At 41.8% G+C, this 13,316-nt stretch overlaps 1 protein-coding gene across 5 annotated transcripts in view; it reads right to left on the reverse strand.

Annotated features, from left to right (window-relative positions):
• The window catches only part of GOLM2 (golgi membrane protein 2), a 128,549-nt gene that overhangs the window by 91,509 nt on the left and 23,724 nt on the right, over nt 1–13,316 (reverse strand). For all 5 annotated transcript variants that reach the window (XR_011606104.1, XM_011757448.2, XM_011757441.2 and 2 more), the window contains exon 2: nt 790–844. Coding sequence is in view for 4 of the 5 variants with exons in the window: in XM_011757448.2 (XP_011755750.2) it covers nt 790–844 (55 nt within the window). In the remaining variant the exon portion in view is untranslated. The remainder of the gene's footprint in view (nt 1–789; nt 845–13,316) is intronic.

Raw genomic sequence — 13,316 nt, forward strand, 5'->3', positions numbered from 1 at the left:
GACAATAAAAATAGATTATCTAAGTATATCTAAAGAGGCTCAAAAGGATAATAGAATAAAGGATATTTATGAAGCAAGAGAGTATATGCTACCCACACACATAAACCTAGAGACAATGCATGCAAAGTTTTAAAATACAGTATTATAACCAAAGGGTGTGAGGTAGATGAGGATTGTTCCTCAAATCCCAAACTTCAAAGGCCAACAGTGATGGCGTGAAGTAACAGAAGCAGATTACAGGGCTTTTTTTTTTCCTCCCGTAAAAGCTGTAGTACCTCTTTATCACTTCATCCAAGTAAAAATATGTGTGTGTATTTTTATATTTATTATATATTTATCTACCTTCCAGGTTTCTTTCTGTTCCCAGGGTATCTAAAACATTAAGCCTGGAGGCTCTATCCAAAGCATTCCTAGACCTGAATGAATTAATTTAGCAGATTGGACACAGTACAGAGGGAACACTTCTCACCTTTTTCCAAGAAATTTGAAGGCTTCTGAAGCTACAGCTCAATTTTTTTTTAGTATTCTCTTAAAAACATTTCATTGCATAACCCTGTCTATAGCACAAGGTTAAGATACAGATCTCAAATTTTAACTTGGATTTATCACATATAAAGCATCGTTAAATAATTTATTATATCTTAAGGCAAAAGGATAAATGTTTTACCATCAGAGGAGTTTGTTCAGAAAACTGTATTTCATTAGGCTAATTTACTATTTCTTAATTCTTCACAATTTTAGGCATTTAGTGACCTTCGTTTATCTTTAATCTGTAATTAAGTTTCTTACCCTTTAAATGATGTATGTCTGCCATCTGATATGATATGTTGTTCTGCAGTTTAACCTGAAAAAAAATTAAGTTTTCATTTTACTAAAAAAATGTAGTTTTGCTCATTTTTTTTGTTCATATTCACTTTGAGCTTGATCATAAATGCAAATGAAAAACTCTGGTTATTTATTTATACTCCACCTCCTTCCAAAAAAATTAGCAGTAAATTCTGATCTTGTAATGCTTACTTTAAATTTGCACAAGAAAATCAAGAAAATTCATTTCAATTGATAATGTAACACCTTTAAGTTTTTAAAGTTTGAACTGAATATCACATAATGATTTTTTCCTTTTTTTTTTTTTTTTTTTTTGAGATGGAGTCTCGCTGTGTCACCCAGGCTGGAGTGCAGTGGCCGGATCTCAGCTCACTGCAAGCTCCGCCTCCTGGGTTTACGCCATTCTCCTGCCTCAGCCTCCTGAGTAGCTGGGACTACAGGCGCCCGCCACCTCGCCCGGCTAGTTTTTTGTATTTTTAGTAGAGACGGGGTTTCACCGTGTTAGCCAGGATGGTCTCGATCTCCTGACCTTGTGATCCGCCCGTCTCGGCCTCCCAAAGTGCTGGGATTACAGGCTTGAGCCACCGCGCCCGGCCATGATTTTTTCCTAATACTCAGAGCTATGGTCACTTGTCTTCTAGGCGCCAGTACATAAGAATACTAAGAACTTAAAAGTATACCAAAGCATGACTCAAAGGCTTACTGGTCAACTGAAAAATTAAAATAAGACTTTGGATAAGCCAGGACCTCACAGACAGGGAACCAACACTCTGTCTCAGTTATTGCTTTAGACAAGTTCGTTCTAATTGTAAAATGTAACTAAAATATCACTACAAATAGATTCTCTTGCCTACCCCAAGGTAACTTTACTTTGGAAGGCAGAGGCAGATTCACATTAACCAGTAGTACCATGGAAAAACGATTTTTTTTTATACTGAGTCTCATTCTGTCACCCAGGCTGTGGTGCAGTGGTACGATCTCAGCTCACTGCAACCTCCGCCTCCCAGGTTCAAGAGATTCTCCTGCCTTAGCCACCCAAGCAGCTGGGACTGCAATGATGCAGTCACTGCTCACTGCAGCCTTGACCTCCAGGGCCCACGTCTATCCTCCTATCTCAGGCTCTCAAGGAGCTGAGACTATAGGTATGTATCATAACACCCAGCTAATTTTAAAAAATATCTTTTTTTTTTTGCAGAGACGAGGTCTTGCTATATTGCCCAGGCTGATCTTGAACTCTTGGGCTCAAGTGATTCTCCTGCTGGCCTCCCAAAGTGCTGGGATTACATGAATGAACCACCATGGCCAACCTAAACTTTTTATTTTAAAATTAATTACAGATTCACAGGCAATTGCAAAGATAGCACAGAGATGTCCCAGATAACCACACAATTCACATAATTTCTCACAATGGGTACATCTTATATAACTACAGTGCAACATCAAAACCAGGAAACTGACATTGGTACAATATGAATGTATAGTTCTATGTCATTTTAAAATATGTGTAGATTGTATAACCACCATCACAATCAAGATACAGAACACTTTCATCATCCTAAAGATTTCCCTCATGCTATCCTTTTTTTTTTTCTTTTCTTTTCTTTTTTTTTTTTTTGAGATGGAGTCTCGCTTTGTCGTCCAGGCTGGAGTGCAGTGGCTGGATCTCAGCTCACTGCAAGCTCCGCCTCCTGGGTTTACGCCATTCTCCTGCCTCAGCCTCCTGAGTAGCTGGGACTACAGGCACCCGCCACCTTGCCCGGCTAATTTTTGTATTTTTTTAGTAGAGACGGGGTTTCACCGGGTTAGCCAGGATGGTCTCGATCTCCTGACCTCGTGATCCGCCCATCTCGGCCTCCCAACGTGCTGGGATTACAGGCTTGAGCCACCGCGCCCGGCCTTTCTTTTCTTTCTTTTTTTTTTCTTTTTTTTTTTGAGACATGGTCTCACTCTGTAGCCCAGGCTGGAGTGCAGTGGTGTAGTGGCAAAACAGCTCGCTGAAGTCTCCATCTGCTGGGCTCAAGCGATCCTCCCACCTCAGCCGCCTGAGTAGCTGGGACTACAGGCATTTGCCACCATGCCAGGTTAATTTTTTTATTTTTAGTAGAGACGAGGTCTTGCTATGTTGCCCAGGCTGGTCTTGAACTACTGGGCTCAAGCAATCTTCTTGCCTTGGTCTCCCAAAGTGCTGGGATTACAGGAGTGAGCCACCATGCCTGGCCCATGCAGTCTGTTACAGTCACCCCGAAACCCCATTTCCCCACCATCCCATGTCAAGCCACTGGATGGGAAAGTATAAAACAACTAAGAAAACATGAGAGCACTCTCAAGGAATTAGACAAGGCACCATCTAAAGCAGTAGAATTACTACAAGAATCCAGAGATCAGGGAAAACTTCATGGAATGGATTATATCTGAATCAGGCATTGAAAGCTAGGTAAAAATTTAAACAGATGGGAAAGGGGTATTTCAGATAGAGGAGATGACATAAGAAAAGATACAGTGGCAAGAAAGCATGAGGCATACCTGAAGACTCCATCAACATACTGTTTGACTGGAGCATATGAAAAGAAGAGTTGGAAAGAAGGATGGAGTAAAAAGACCATGGAGTATCTTTCAGTCCCAGGTAGAGTGTATTCTTCAATCTGAGAGCCCGTGACTTCCAAATTTAAAATGAAAGTTTATCCATAAGTAGATGAAAATAGAAATGTTCTAGGTGAAGCAAGAGAAGGAGTCTAGGGGGTCCCTCTTTTTTTTCCCCCAGAGTCCTGGGTGCTTTGAAGAATTAAGTTTAAAATATAGAGCTAGGCCGGACACAGTGGTTTATGCCTAGAATCTCAGTAGTTTGACAGGCCAAAGAAAGAGGATCACTTGAGGCCAGTTCAAGATCAGCCTGGCCAACATAGTAAGACCTACAAAAACTAAAGAAAATAAAAAATGAAATTAGCCAGGCATGGTGGAGCATGCCTGTAGTCCTAGCTACTTAGGTGACTGAGGTAGGAGGCTCACTTGAGCACAGGAGGTTGAGGCTGCAATGAGCCAGGATTGCACCAGTGTACTCCAGCCTGGGAGACAAAGCAAGACCCTATCTCAATCAATCAATCAATCAATCAATCAATCAATCAATAAAATGTTGATATTCAGTAATAAAAAAGGAATAAAGTACTAGTACATGATATAATATGGATGAGCTTGGAAAACATTACATATGCTAAATGAAAAAAGACAGTCACAAAAGTTCAAATATTATATGATTCCATTTATATGAAATGTACAGAATAGGTAAAGCCATAGAGAAAGAAAGTAGATTAGTGGCAGCCAGGGGCTGGGGCAGGAAGGAATAAGGAGTGATTTTTTATTGAGCACAAGGTTTCTTTTGGGGATGATGAAAACGTTCTGGAATTAGACCATGGTGATAGTTGCTCAACATTTTAGATATACTAAAACCCACTAAATTGTACACTTGAACAGGATACATTTTATGGGACATGAATTACACATCAATTTTTAAAATGTGAAAAAAATGGCCAGGGGCAGCAGCTCACGCTTGTAATCCCAGCACTTTGGGAGGCTAAGGCAGGAGGATCGCTTGAGCCCAGGAGTTTGAGACTACTCTGGGCAACATCGCAAAATCCCCTCTCTACAAAAAATACAAAAACTTAGCCGGGCATGGTGGTGCATACCTATAGTCCCAGATACTTGAGAGGCTGAGGTGGGAGGAGTGATTGAGCCCTAAAGGTTGAGGCTGCAGTGAGCTGTGACTGCACCACTGCACTCCTACCCTAGGTGACAGAGCAAGACCCTGTCTCAAAAACAACAACAACAACAAAAATAAACAAACCAAAAAAACCCTACTCACACATTACTATAGGGTATCATACAGGAAACTGGGAGGCCAGGCGTGCTGGTTCATGCCTATAATCCCAGCATTTTGGAGGCTGAGGCAGGAGGATCATTTAAACTCAGGAATTCAAGACCAGCCTGGAAATACAGTGAGATCTCATCTCTACTAAAAAAAATAAATAAATAGATTAGCCAAGCATGTTGGCATATTCCTATAGTCCCAGCTACTCGGGAGGCTGAGGTGGGAGGATCACTTGAGCCCAGAAGTCAGGGGTGCAATGAGCCATAATCAAGCCACTGCACTTCAGTCTGGGCAATGGAGCAACACCCCATCTCAAAAAAATAAAAATGAAAACTAAGGATAAAACAATGGACAAGCACTATGCACTCAAGGAGCTTATTATTTAGGAAGGGAGTCAAGTAAATAGGCAATCACAATACAGTAAAATAAATGCTATCATTAGGTTCTACAAACATGATGGGAGAACTTAATAGAAGCATTTAATACAGCCTTCATGGAGTGACAGAAGGCTTCTGGAGATGATGATGATGACTGAAATGAGTCCTGCAGGAACCAGGTATAAGTAGGGAGAAGATAAGGAGGAAAGGCATTCAAGGCATGTGTCAAAACTTAGATATGAAAAACATTTAACATTCTAGGAACTATAAACAATTCCCAGTAGCTAGAACAGAGAATTAGGGAGAACTGGTAAGAAATATGGCTAGAAAGGTAAGCAAGATTCACAATCATGAAGGGTCTTCCAAGAAATATGGATTCATCCCGTAAGTTATGGTCAATCTTTAAAGTTCTTTTTTTTTTTTTTTTTGAGACGGAGTCTCGCTCTGTCGCCCAGACTGGAGTGCAGTGGCGCGATCTCGGCTCACTGCAAGCTCCGCCTCCCGGGTTCACGCCATTCTCCTGCCTCAGCCTCCCGAGTAGCTGGGACTACAGGCGCCTGCCACCACGCCCGGCTAATTTCTTTTTGTATTTTTAGTAGAGACAGGTCTTCACCGTGTTAGCCAGGATGGTCTCAATCTCCTGACCTCGTGATCCGCCCGCCTCGGCCTCCCAAAGTGCTGGGATTACAGGCTTGAGCCACCACGCCCGGCCTTTAAAGTTCTTTTAAAGCAAGGTAGTAAAATGTAATTTCCAATTTTTTTTTTTTTTTTTTTTTTGAGATGGAGTCTTGCTCTGTCTGAGTGCAGACTGGAGACTGGAGTGCCCAGACTGGAGTCCAGTGGCGTGATCTCGGCTCACTGCAAGCTCTGCCTCCCAGGTTCACGCCATTCTCCTGCCTCAGCCTCCCAAGTAGCTGGGACTACAGGTGAACGCCAGCACGCCTGGCTAATTTTTTTTTTTTGTATTTTTAGTAGAGACGGGGTTTCACTGTGTTAGCCAGGATGGTCTCGATCTTCTGACCTCATGATCTGCCTGCCTCGGCCTCCCAAAGTGCTAGGATTACAGGCGTGAGCCATCGCGTCCGGCCTTTTTTTTTTTTTTTTTTGAGACAGAGTGTCAGTCCGTCGCCCAGGCTGGAGCGCAGTGGCCCAATCTTGGCTCACTGCAACCTCCACCTCCCGGATTCAAGTGGTTCTCCTGCCTCAGCCTCCCAAGTAGCTCGGACTACAGGCGCATATCACCACTCGCAGCTAATTTTTGTATTTTTAGTACAGACAAGGTTTCACCACGTTGCTTAGGCTGGTCTCAAACCCCTGACCTCAGGTGATCCACCTGCCTCAGCCCCCCAAAGTGCTGGGATTATGGGCGTGAGCCACACACACCCAGCCCCAGTTTGCAATTTTAAAAAGTCAATCCGGCTGCAACATGAAGAGTAGACCACAGTGGGCAAGATGAGAAGGAGGGAGACCAAGGACTACTGCCATATTATAGGTGAGAATGTTGGTCTAATCCAGGGGTGGGCAAACTATGGTCTGTGAGCCTGTTTTTGTAGGGAAGGAAGCTAAGGATGATTGTGACATTTTTGTTTTGTTTTGTTTTAAATAGCTGGGGGAAAAATCAAAAGAAGATTTTATGATACATGAATTATATGAAATTTAAACTTCAGTGTCTACAAATAAAGTTTTATGGGAAAACAGCCACACTAATTTGTTTACATATCGTATATGGCTGCTTTTGAGCTACAGTGGTTGTGGCCCAGACTATATGGCCTGCAAAGCCTAAAGTACTTACTATCTGGACTTCTACGGAAAAAGTCTTTTCAATTTCTGGTCTAAACTAATAGAATCAGAAAAGAGAGGTAAATACATGTGAGATATTAAAGGGGAAGAAAAAATAGTCTTGTGGATTGATTAGATACAGGGGTAAAAGAAGAAACATCAAGTATGATGCTTAGATTTCTAATTGGGATGAGTAGATGAGTAAAAATATAATTTTCTGCAACAGGGAAACACAGGAAGAGGAACAGACTTGGGGTCAGGGACAGAAGTGGGGAATGATTTTTTCAGATTTGGACCTATTGATTTTGAGGCATCTGTGACATATCCAGGAAGAGATCTTCAGTAGGCAATTGGACATCTGGAGCTCGGTGACGACTAGAGAGCCATTCACATTCAAATGGTAATCCAGGTCATGGGAATGAGATAATTGAGGGAAAGCTACAGGGACAGCAAAAAAAACCTGACACCAACAACTACAATATTTGATCAGTTGCTCACTCAGAACTGCTCCTTAATAACTTCCAGTTAGCCTGTGTTTTACCATCTTTCCCACTTCCTTCATTTGCAGAACCCAATCTCTTTTTGTATTTGTTGCCCTTCCAAAGAACATCATCATCCTTTGTATTCACTTTCGATAATTTGTTTTTTTATTTAAAAAAACACTTTTTTTTGAGACAGGGTCTTGCCCTATTGCCCAGGCTACAGTGCAGTGTGGCATGATGACAGCTCACTGCAACCTTGATCTCTCAGGCCCGAAAGATCTTCCCACCTAAGTCTCCTAAGTAGCTGGGACCACCAGCATGTACTTCCACGCCCAGATAATTTTTTTTGCCTTTTGTACAGATGGGGGTCTCACTTTTTTAAATAAATTTTTATAATACTATGCCAGGCTCTCGGTACTCCACTTTAAATCTGCTTCTGAAATTGCTAGAGGTATGCTATTCTTAAATATTAGGCTGTGACTGGCTTCAGCTTCCCTGAACTGTCTTTCGTATTCTTATACATTTTTAAAAAATGTTAATAGAGGTGGGGAAATTCAATCTATGGTTGAATATATATATATTCAATCTGGGTCACTCTGTCACCCAAGGTAGATCTCAGTTCGCAATCTCAGTTCATTGTAACCTCTGCCTCCCAAGCTCATGTGATCCTCCCACCTTAGCCTCCCGAGTAGCTGGGACCAAAGGCACACATGACCACTCCTGGCTAATTTTTTGTATTTTTGGTAGAGACCAAAATTTAGGGTTTTGCCATGTTGCCCAGTCTGGTCTTTTAGCTCAGTTTTTTTTTTTTTTTTTTTTTTTTTGGAGAAAGAGTCTCACTCTGTCACCCAGCCTGGAGCGCAGTAGTACAATCTCAGCTCACTGCAACCTCCGCCTCCTGGGTTCCAGTGATTCTGCCTCAGCCTCCCGGGTAGCTGGGATTACAGGTGCCCACCACAACGCCCAGCTAATTTTTTGTATTTTTAGTAGAGATGTGGTTTCACCATGTTGGCCAGGCTGGTCTTGAACTCCTGACCTTGTGATTTGCCTGCCTTGGCCTCCCAAAGTGCTGGGATTACAGGCGTGAGCCACCACACCCGGCCAGCTCTTTAACTCCTTTGGCTTTAACCCTTCCTCTGAGAGCCTTCATTTAATATCTCCACCACCATCCCCTCACCTTCAAAAGAAAGCTTAACTTCCCTTCTAACTATTCCTTCTCATAGTTCACTGTTTTTTCATTTTTTTAGAGATGGAGTCTCACTGTGTTGCCCAGGCTGGACTTGAACTCAGTAGCTGTGACAACAGGCTCAGGCCACCACAGCCAGCTCTCTCCTCACAGTTTTAATTTCCTTGTGGTCATTAGGAATTTGCTTATCTTCTAAATGACTGCCAAAACGTCCCCGCTGTTGAGAAATTAATTTGAGTTCTTACTATTACATGACTAGAAAAAGAGATTATCTTCATTTTGCCACATATATTCTCTGTTGAACTGATAATGCTTCCAGAATACTTTCACTTTTTTCCTAAATATATTCCAGACAGGTAATAGCACATAAACTTCCTGATACAATAAACACTGAATAAATGTTTGCTCAATGATCCCCTAGAATTTTATGTCCCATACTCTTTGTACTACATACTCTCCTACCTTAAGTTATACGTTATCCATATTTGCACAATTTTAATTATTCTTCAAGGTTTCTTTTGAGCGCCTTCATTTATTTCCCCTTGTTATCACTGTCACTGCCTTTAGGCTTTACCTTATCCCTCTCTTTTTGTAGTACTTGTTTCTTTGGGATTTTTGAGTCCATCTATAATAGGCCAATTATCCTTGCTCTGTTTGGCCTTTTCCCTGTTAATCTCTTAAAATGTGTTTACTGTCCTTCCTGAGACCTCTTCTCTCTCCTGAGTTTTATGTTCTTTATTTGTTTTCCTCAGCAAAAGTTCTTTTTTCCTGATACTTCCCTATAGTACTTCTTGTTCATCCCCAGCTACTTCATTTATTTTCCCTTAATCTTTCTTCCTGCAATATCAAAAACTTCATTTTTATTTTTCTACCAGCTCTCTTCTGAAGTTCTTTTCATGTTTCCCCATCCTACGTGGCTTCTCTAAATTAATTTTGGCAGCTCTTAACAGCTCAGTTGCTCTGCTTCTCTTTCCATTTGGGGACCTTGAAAATGGCTCAGTTATGCCTGCTTTCCTTTCATTACAGTCTGTTCTCTGGCAATCAGCACAACTATGACCATTTATTCCAAAGGTTATATACAATTGGCTTCTACAGATGTCATTCTTGACTCCTTTTTCTCCACACTAGAAATATTTTTCTTGATTATATCTCATACTCAGATGATTTCTGTTTTTTGTTTTTGTTTTTGTTTTTTGAGACGGAGTCTCGCTCTGTCACCCAGGCTGGAGTGCAGTGGCGCGATCTCGGCTCACTGCAAGCTCCGCCTCCTGGGTTTACGCCATTCTCCTGCCTCAGCCTCCTGAGTAGCTGGGACTACAGGCGCCCGCCACCGCGCCCGGCTAATTTTTTGTATTTTTAGTAGAGACGGGGTTTCACCGTGGTCTCGATCTCCTGACCTTGTGATCCGCCCGCCTCGGCCTCCCAAAGTGCTGGGATTACAGGCGTGAGCCACCGCGCCCGGCCCATACTCAGATGATTTCTAGAGACAAGTCTATCTTCTGCAACATAACTGCCAAACCTGGCTAATGCTCAGAATCACATGGGGAGCTTTAAAAAATACATATATTACTTCCAGTCTGATTCAGTAGTCTGGGGAAGGCCCAGGAATCTTTATTTTAAAAATCTCAAGTGATTCTGATAAGCAGCCAGGTTTAGCAATTATTCATCTATAGTATGGTTAACACCTATACCAGCTGGATCAAAATGGAATAGCATTAATAATAAGTGAGTATTAAATGATTGTTTTTGTGCCAGGTCCTAGGCTAAGTGTTTTACAAGCATTATCTCATTTAATCCTCACAACCTCCCTGTGAAGTAGGCACAGTTATATTTCCCCATTTCACAAATGAGGAAACTGTGCCCTCAGTCATATACCTACAGCAGGTTTTGAATACTTTCTCAAACAGACCCAATCCAGAGTCTGTGTCTGTGACTACTGTGTATATACTAGATCTGGTAGGTGATTAACATTTTTTATTTAATCGTAGTTCACACAGAGTTCACACAGAGTATGCAGTCAACATTCCAAACACAACTGCAACTTTTATCTGCTAATGAATTACTGTCTTCTTAAACCAAGTTTTAGTATAATTAATATCCAGTTATCAGTTACATTTTCTTTTTTCTTTTTTTTTTTTGAGATGGAGTTTCACTCTTGTTGCCCAGAGTGGACTGCAATGGTGTGATCTTGGCTCACTGCAACCTCCGCCTCCCAGGTTCAAGCAATTCTCCCACCTCAGCCTCCTGAGTAGCTGGGATTACAGGCATACACCACCATGCCCAGCTTATTTTTGTATTTTTAGTAGATATGGGGTTTCACCATGTTGGCCAGGATGGTCTCGAACTCCTGACCTCAGGTGATCCACCTGTCTTGGCCTCCCAAAGTGCTGGGATTACAGATGTGAGCCACCGCACCCGGCCTACCCAGTGACATTTTCTTTTTCTGTTTTTATTTTTTCGAGACAGAATCTCACTCTGTCGCCCAGGCTGGAGTGCAGTGGCACGATCTCGGCTCACTGCAATCTCCACCTCCCAGGTTCACACCATTCTCCTGCCTCAGCCTCCCGAGTAGCTGGGACTACACCACACCCGCCACCATGCCCGGCTAATTTTTTGTATTTTTAGTAGAGATGGGGTTTCACTGTGTTAGCCAGGATGGTCTCAATCTCCTGACCTTGTGATCCACCCACCTTGGCCTCCCAAAGTGCTGGGATTACAGGCGTAAGCCATGGTGCCTGGCCCCCAGTTACATTTTCAAAGAGAATAAACAAGGTCTTTGGTCTTGACTGGCTATAATGAGTAGCACAAAGTTTTTTTTAATTCACTCATTCATCTTACTAAGAAATTGTATTTTATTGTGGTGCTTATTCATTATTTATTCAATCAGTCATTTATAAAGCACTTACTGAGTACCCACTATTTGCTTGACCTGGGGATACAAAGTATTTGATCTTGGTCTGTTAAGAAGAATCACAAAGAATTACTATAAAGTTTACTCATTTAGTCAGTCAGCCAGTCACAAACATTTATTGAACACCTGCTAAGTGAAAGACACTGTGTAAGGCCTAAAGATATAGCAATATGCAAGAAACAAGAGAGAAGTCTGGAAAAAGGATACAGATTTGGAGTCATTAGCACATAAAGTGTAACAAGTTTTATGAGTGAATATGATTATTTAGTAAGAGAGTGGAATGAGAAGATTTCAGACAGAAAACTATGAACTATAACATTTACTAATGAATATTTTGGTAAAGTCAGCAAAGGAGACTAAGAAATAAACTGAGAGATAAGAAGCCAAGAACATAGAATGCTGGGGAAAAGATGCTGAAATTATCAAGAGTAGGAGGAGAAAATGCACATGAAAGCAGAAAATGTAGAGATAAAATGTCTTTTCAAGAAATTTTCCTGGAAAGGGGAAGTAAGACAAATATTCTTTATTTTTGATATGGAGTTTCACTCTGTAGCCCAGGCTGGAGTGCAATGAGTCGCAGAATCTTGGCTTACTGCAGCCTCCACCTCCTGGATTCAAGCAATTCTCCTGCCTCAGCCTCCCAAGTAGCTGGGATTACAGGTGCCCACCACCACACCAGGCTAATTTTTGTATTTTTGTTGTTGTTGTTATTGTTGTTTTTTGAGACAGAGTCTTGCTCTGTCACCTAGGCTGGAGTGCAATGGTGCGATCTCAGCTCACTGCAACCTCCACATTCCGGGTTCAAGCGATTCTCCTGTCTCAGCCTCCCAAGTAGCTGGGATTACAGGAGCATGCCACCACGCCCAGCTAATTTTTTGTATTTTAGTAGAAATGGGGTTTCACCATGTTGGCCAAAATTGTCTCAATATCCTGACCTCGTGATCCGCCCACCTTGGTGTCCCAAAGTGGTGGGATTACAGGCGTGAGCCACCACACCCGGCCATTTTTGTATTTTTTAGTAGAGACGGGGTTTCACCAGGTTGGCCAGGCTGGTCTCGAACTCCTGACCTCAAGTGATCTGCCTGCTTTGGCCTCCCAAAGTGCTGGGATTATAGGCATGAGCCACCGTGGCAGGCCAGACAACTATTTTTTAAATGCTGAGGAGCAAGTATAGACTGAGAGGGTGAATATAAGAGGAGGACTGGATTACTAGTTCTACAAAGTCTTTGAAAAGATGGAAGACACTGGATCAAGAGAACAGGTAGAGACACTGGCCCTGGAGAACGTATGAAACTTCTTTTATTTTAACAAAGAGGAAAGATAGATGGGTACAGATGTAAGTATTCCTACAGATTTGGTAGTTAAAGTTTTATCAGTCCAATTCTTGGTCAAGCAGGAAACAAGATCGCCTACTAAGCTTGAGAAAGGAGAAAAAAATGGGCCTAAGGAGGGCAGAGATCTGAGAGTTGTTGAAAAGGGTGTGTTGCCTGGAGAAATATAATATGTAAGGTGTTACTGAAAACCCAGTTGAGTTTGCTGATCATAAATTCCTGCAAACCTGATTATATGATTTTCTGCAGCTGTGCTTGAAATCGGCATGTTAAAGGGAGGGTAATGGCAAGAAACTAAATTGAAACAAAATCTTAGCTGGATAGGGAGAAAAGTAAAGAATACATAGGGCTGCTACAAAGGAAGAGGTAATAGATTAGAGGTCCAGATAAAGTTGGAGAACAATTATAGTTTATTCAGCAGTTTTAATCTCTTTCTTGTTACAGTCTCCCAAGAACATGCAAGTTTGAAGTTCACAAACTTTAAATTTCAAGGATTTGAAATCCTATGTTAATGACTTGGCACGGTGGCTCACACCTGTAATCCCAGCACTTTGGGAGACCGA

This window comes from Macaca nemestrina, chromosome 7 (genome assembly GCF_043159975.1).
Source record: "Macaca nemestrina isolate mMacNem1 chromosome 7, mMacNem.hap1, whole genome shotgun sequence".
NCBI classification, from domain to species: Eukaryota; Metazoa; Chordata; class Mammalia; order Primates; family Cercopithecidae; genus Macaca; species Macaca nemestrina.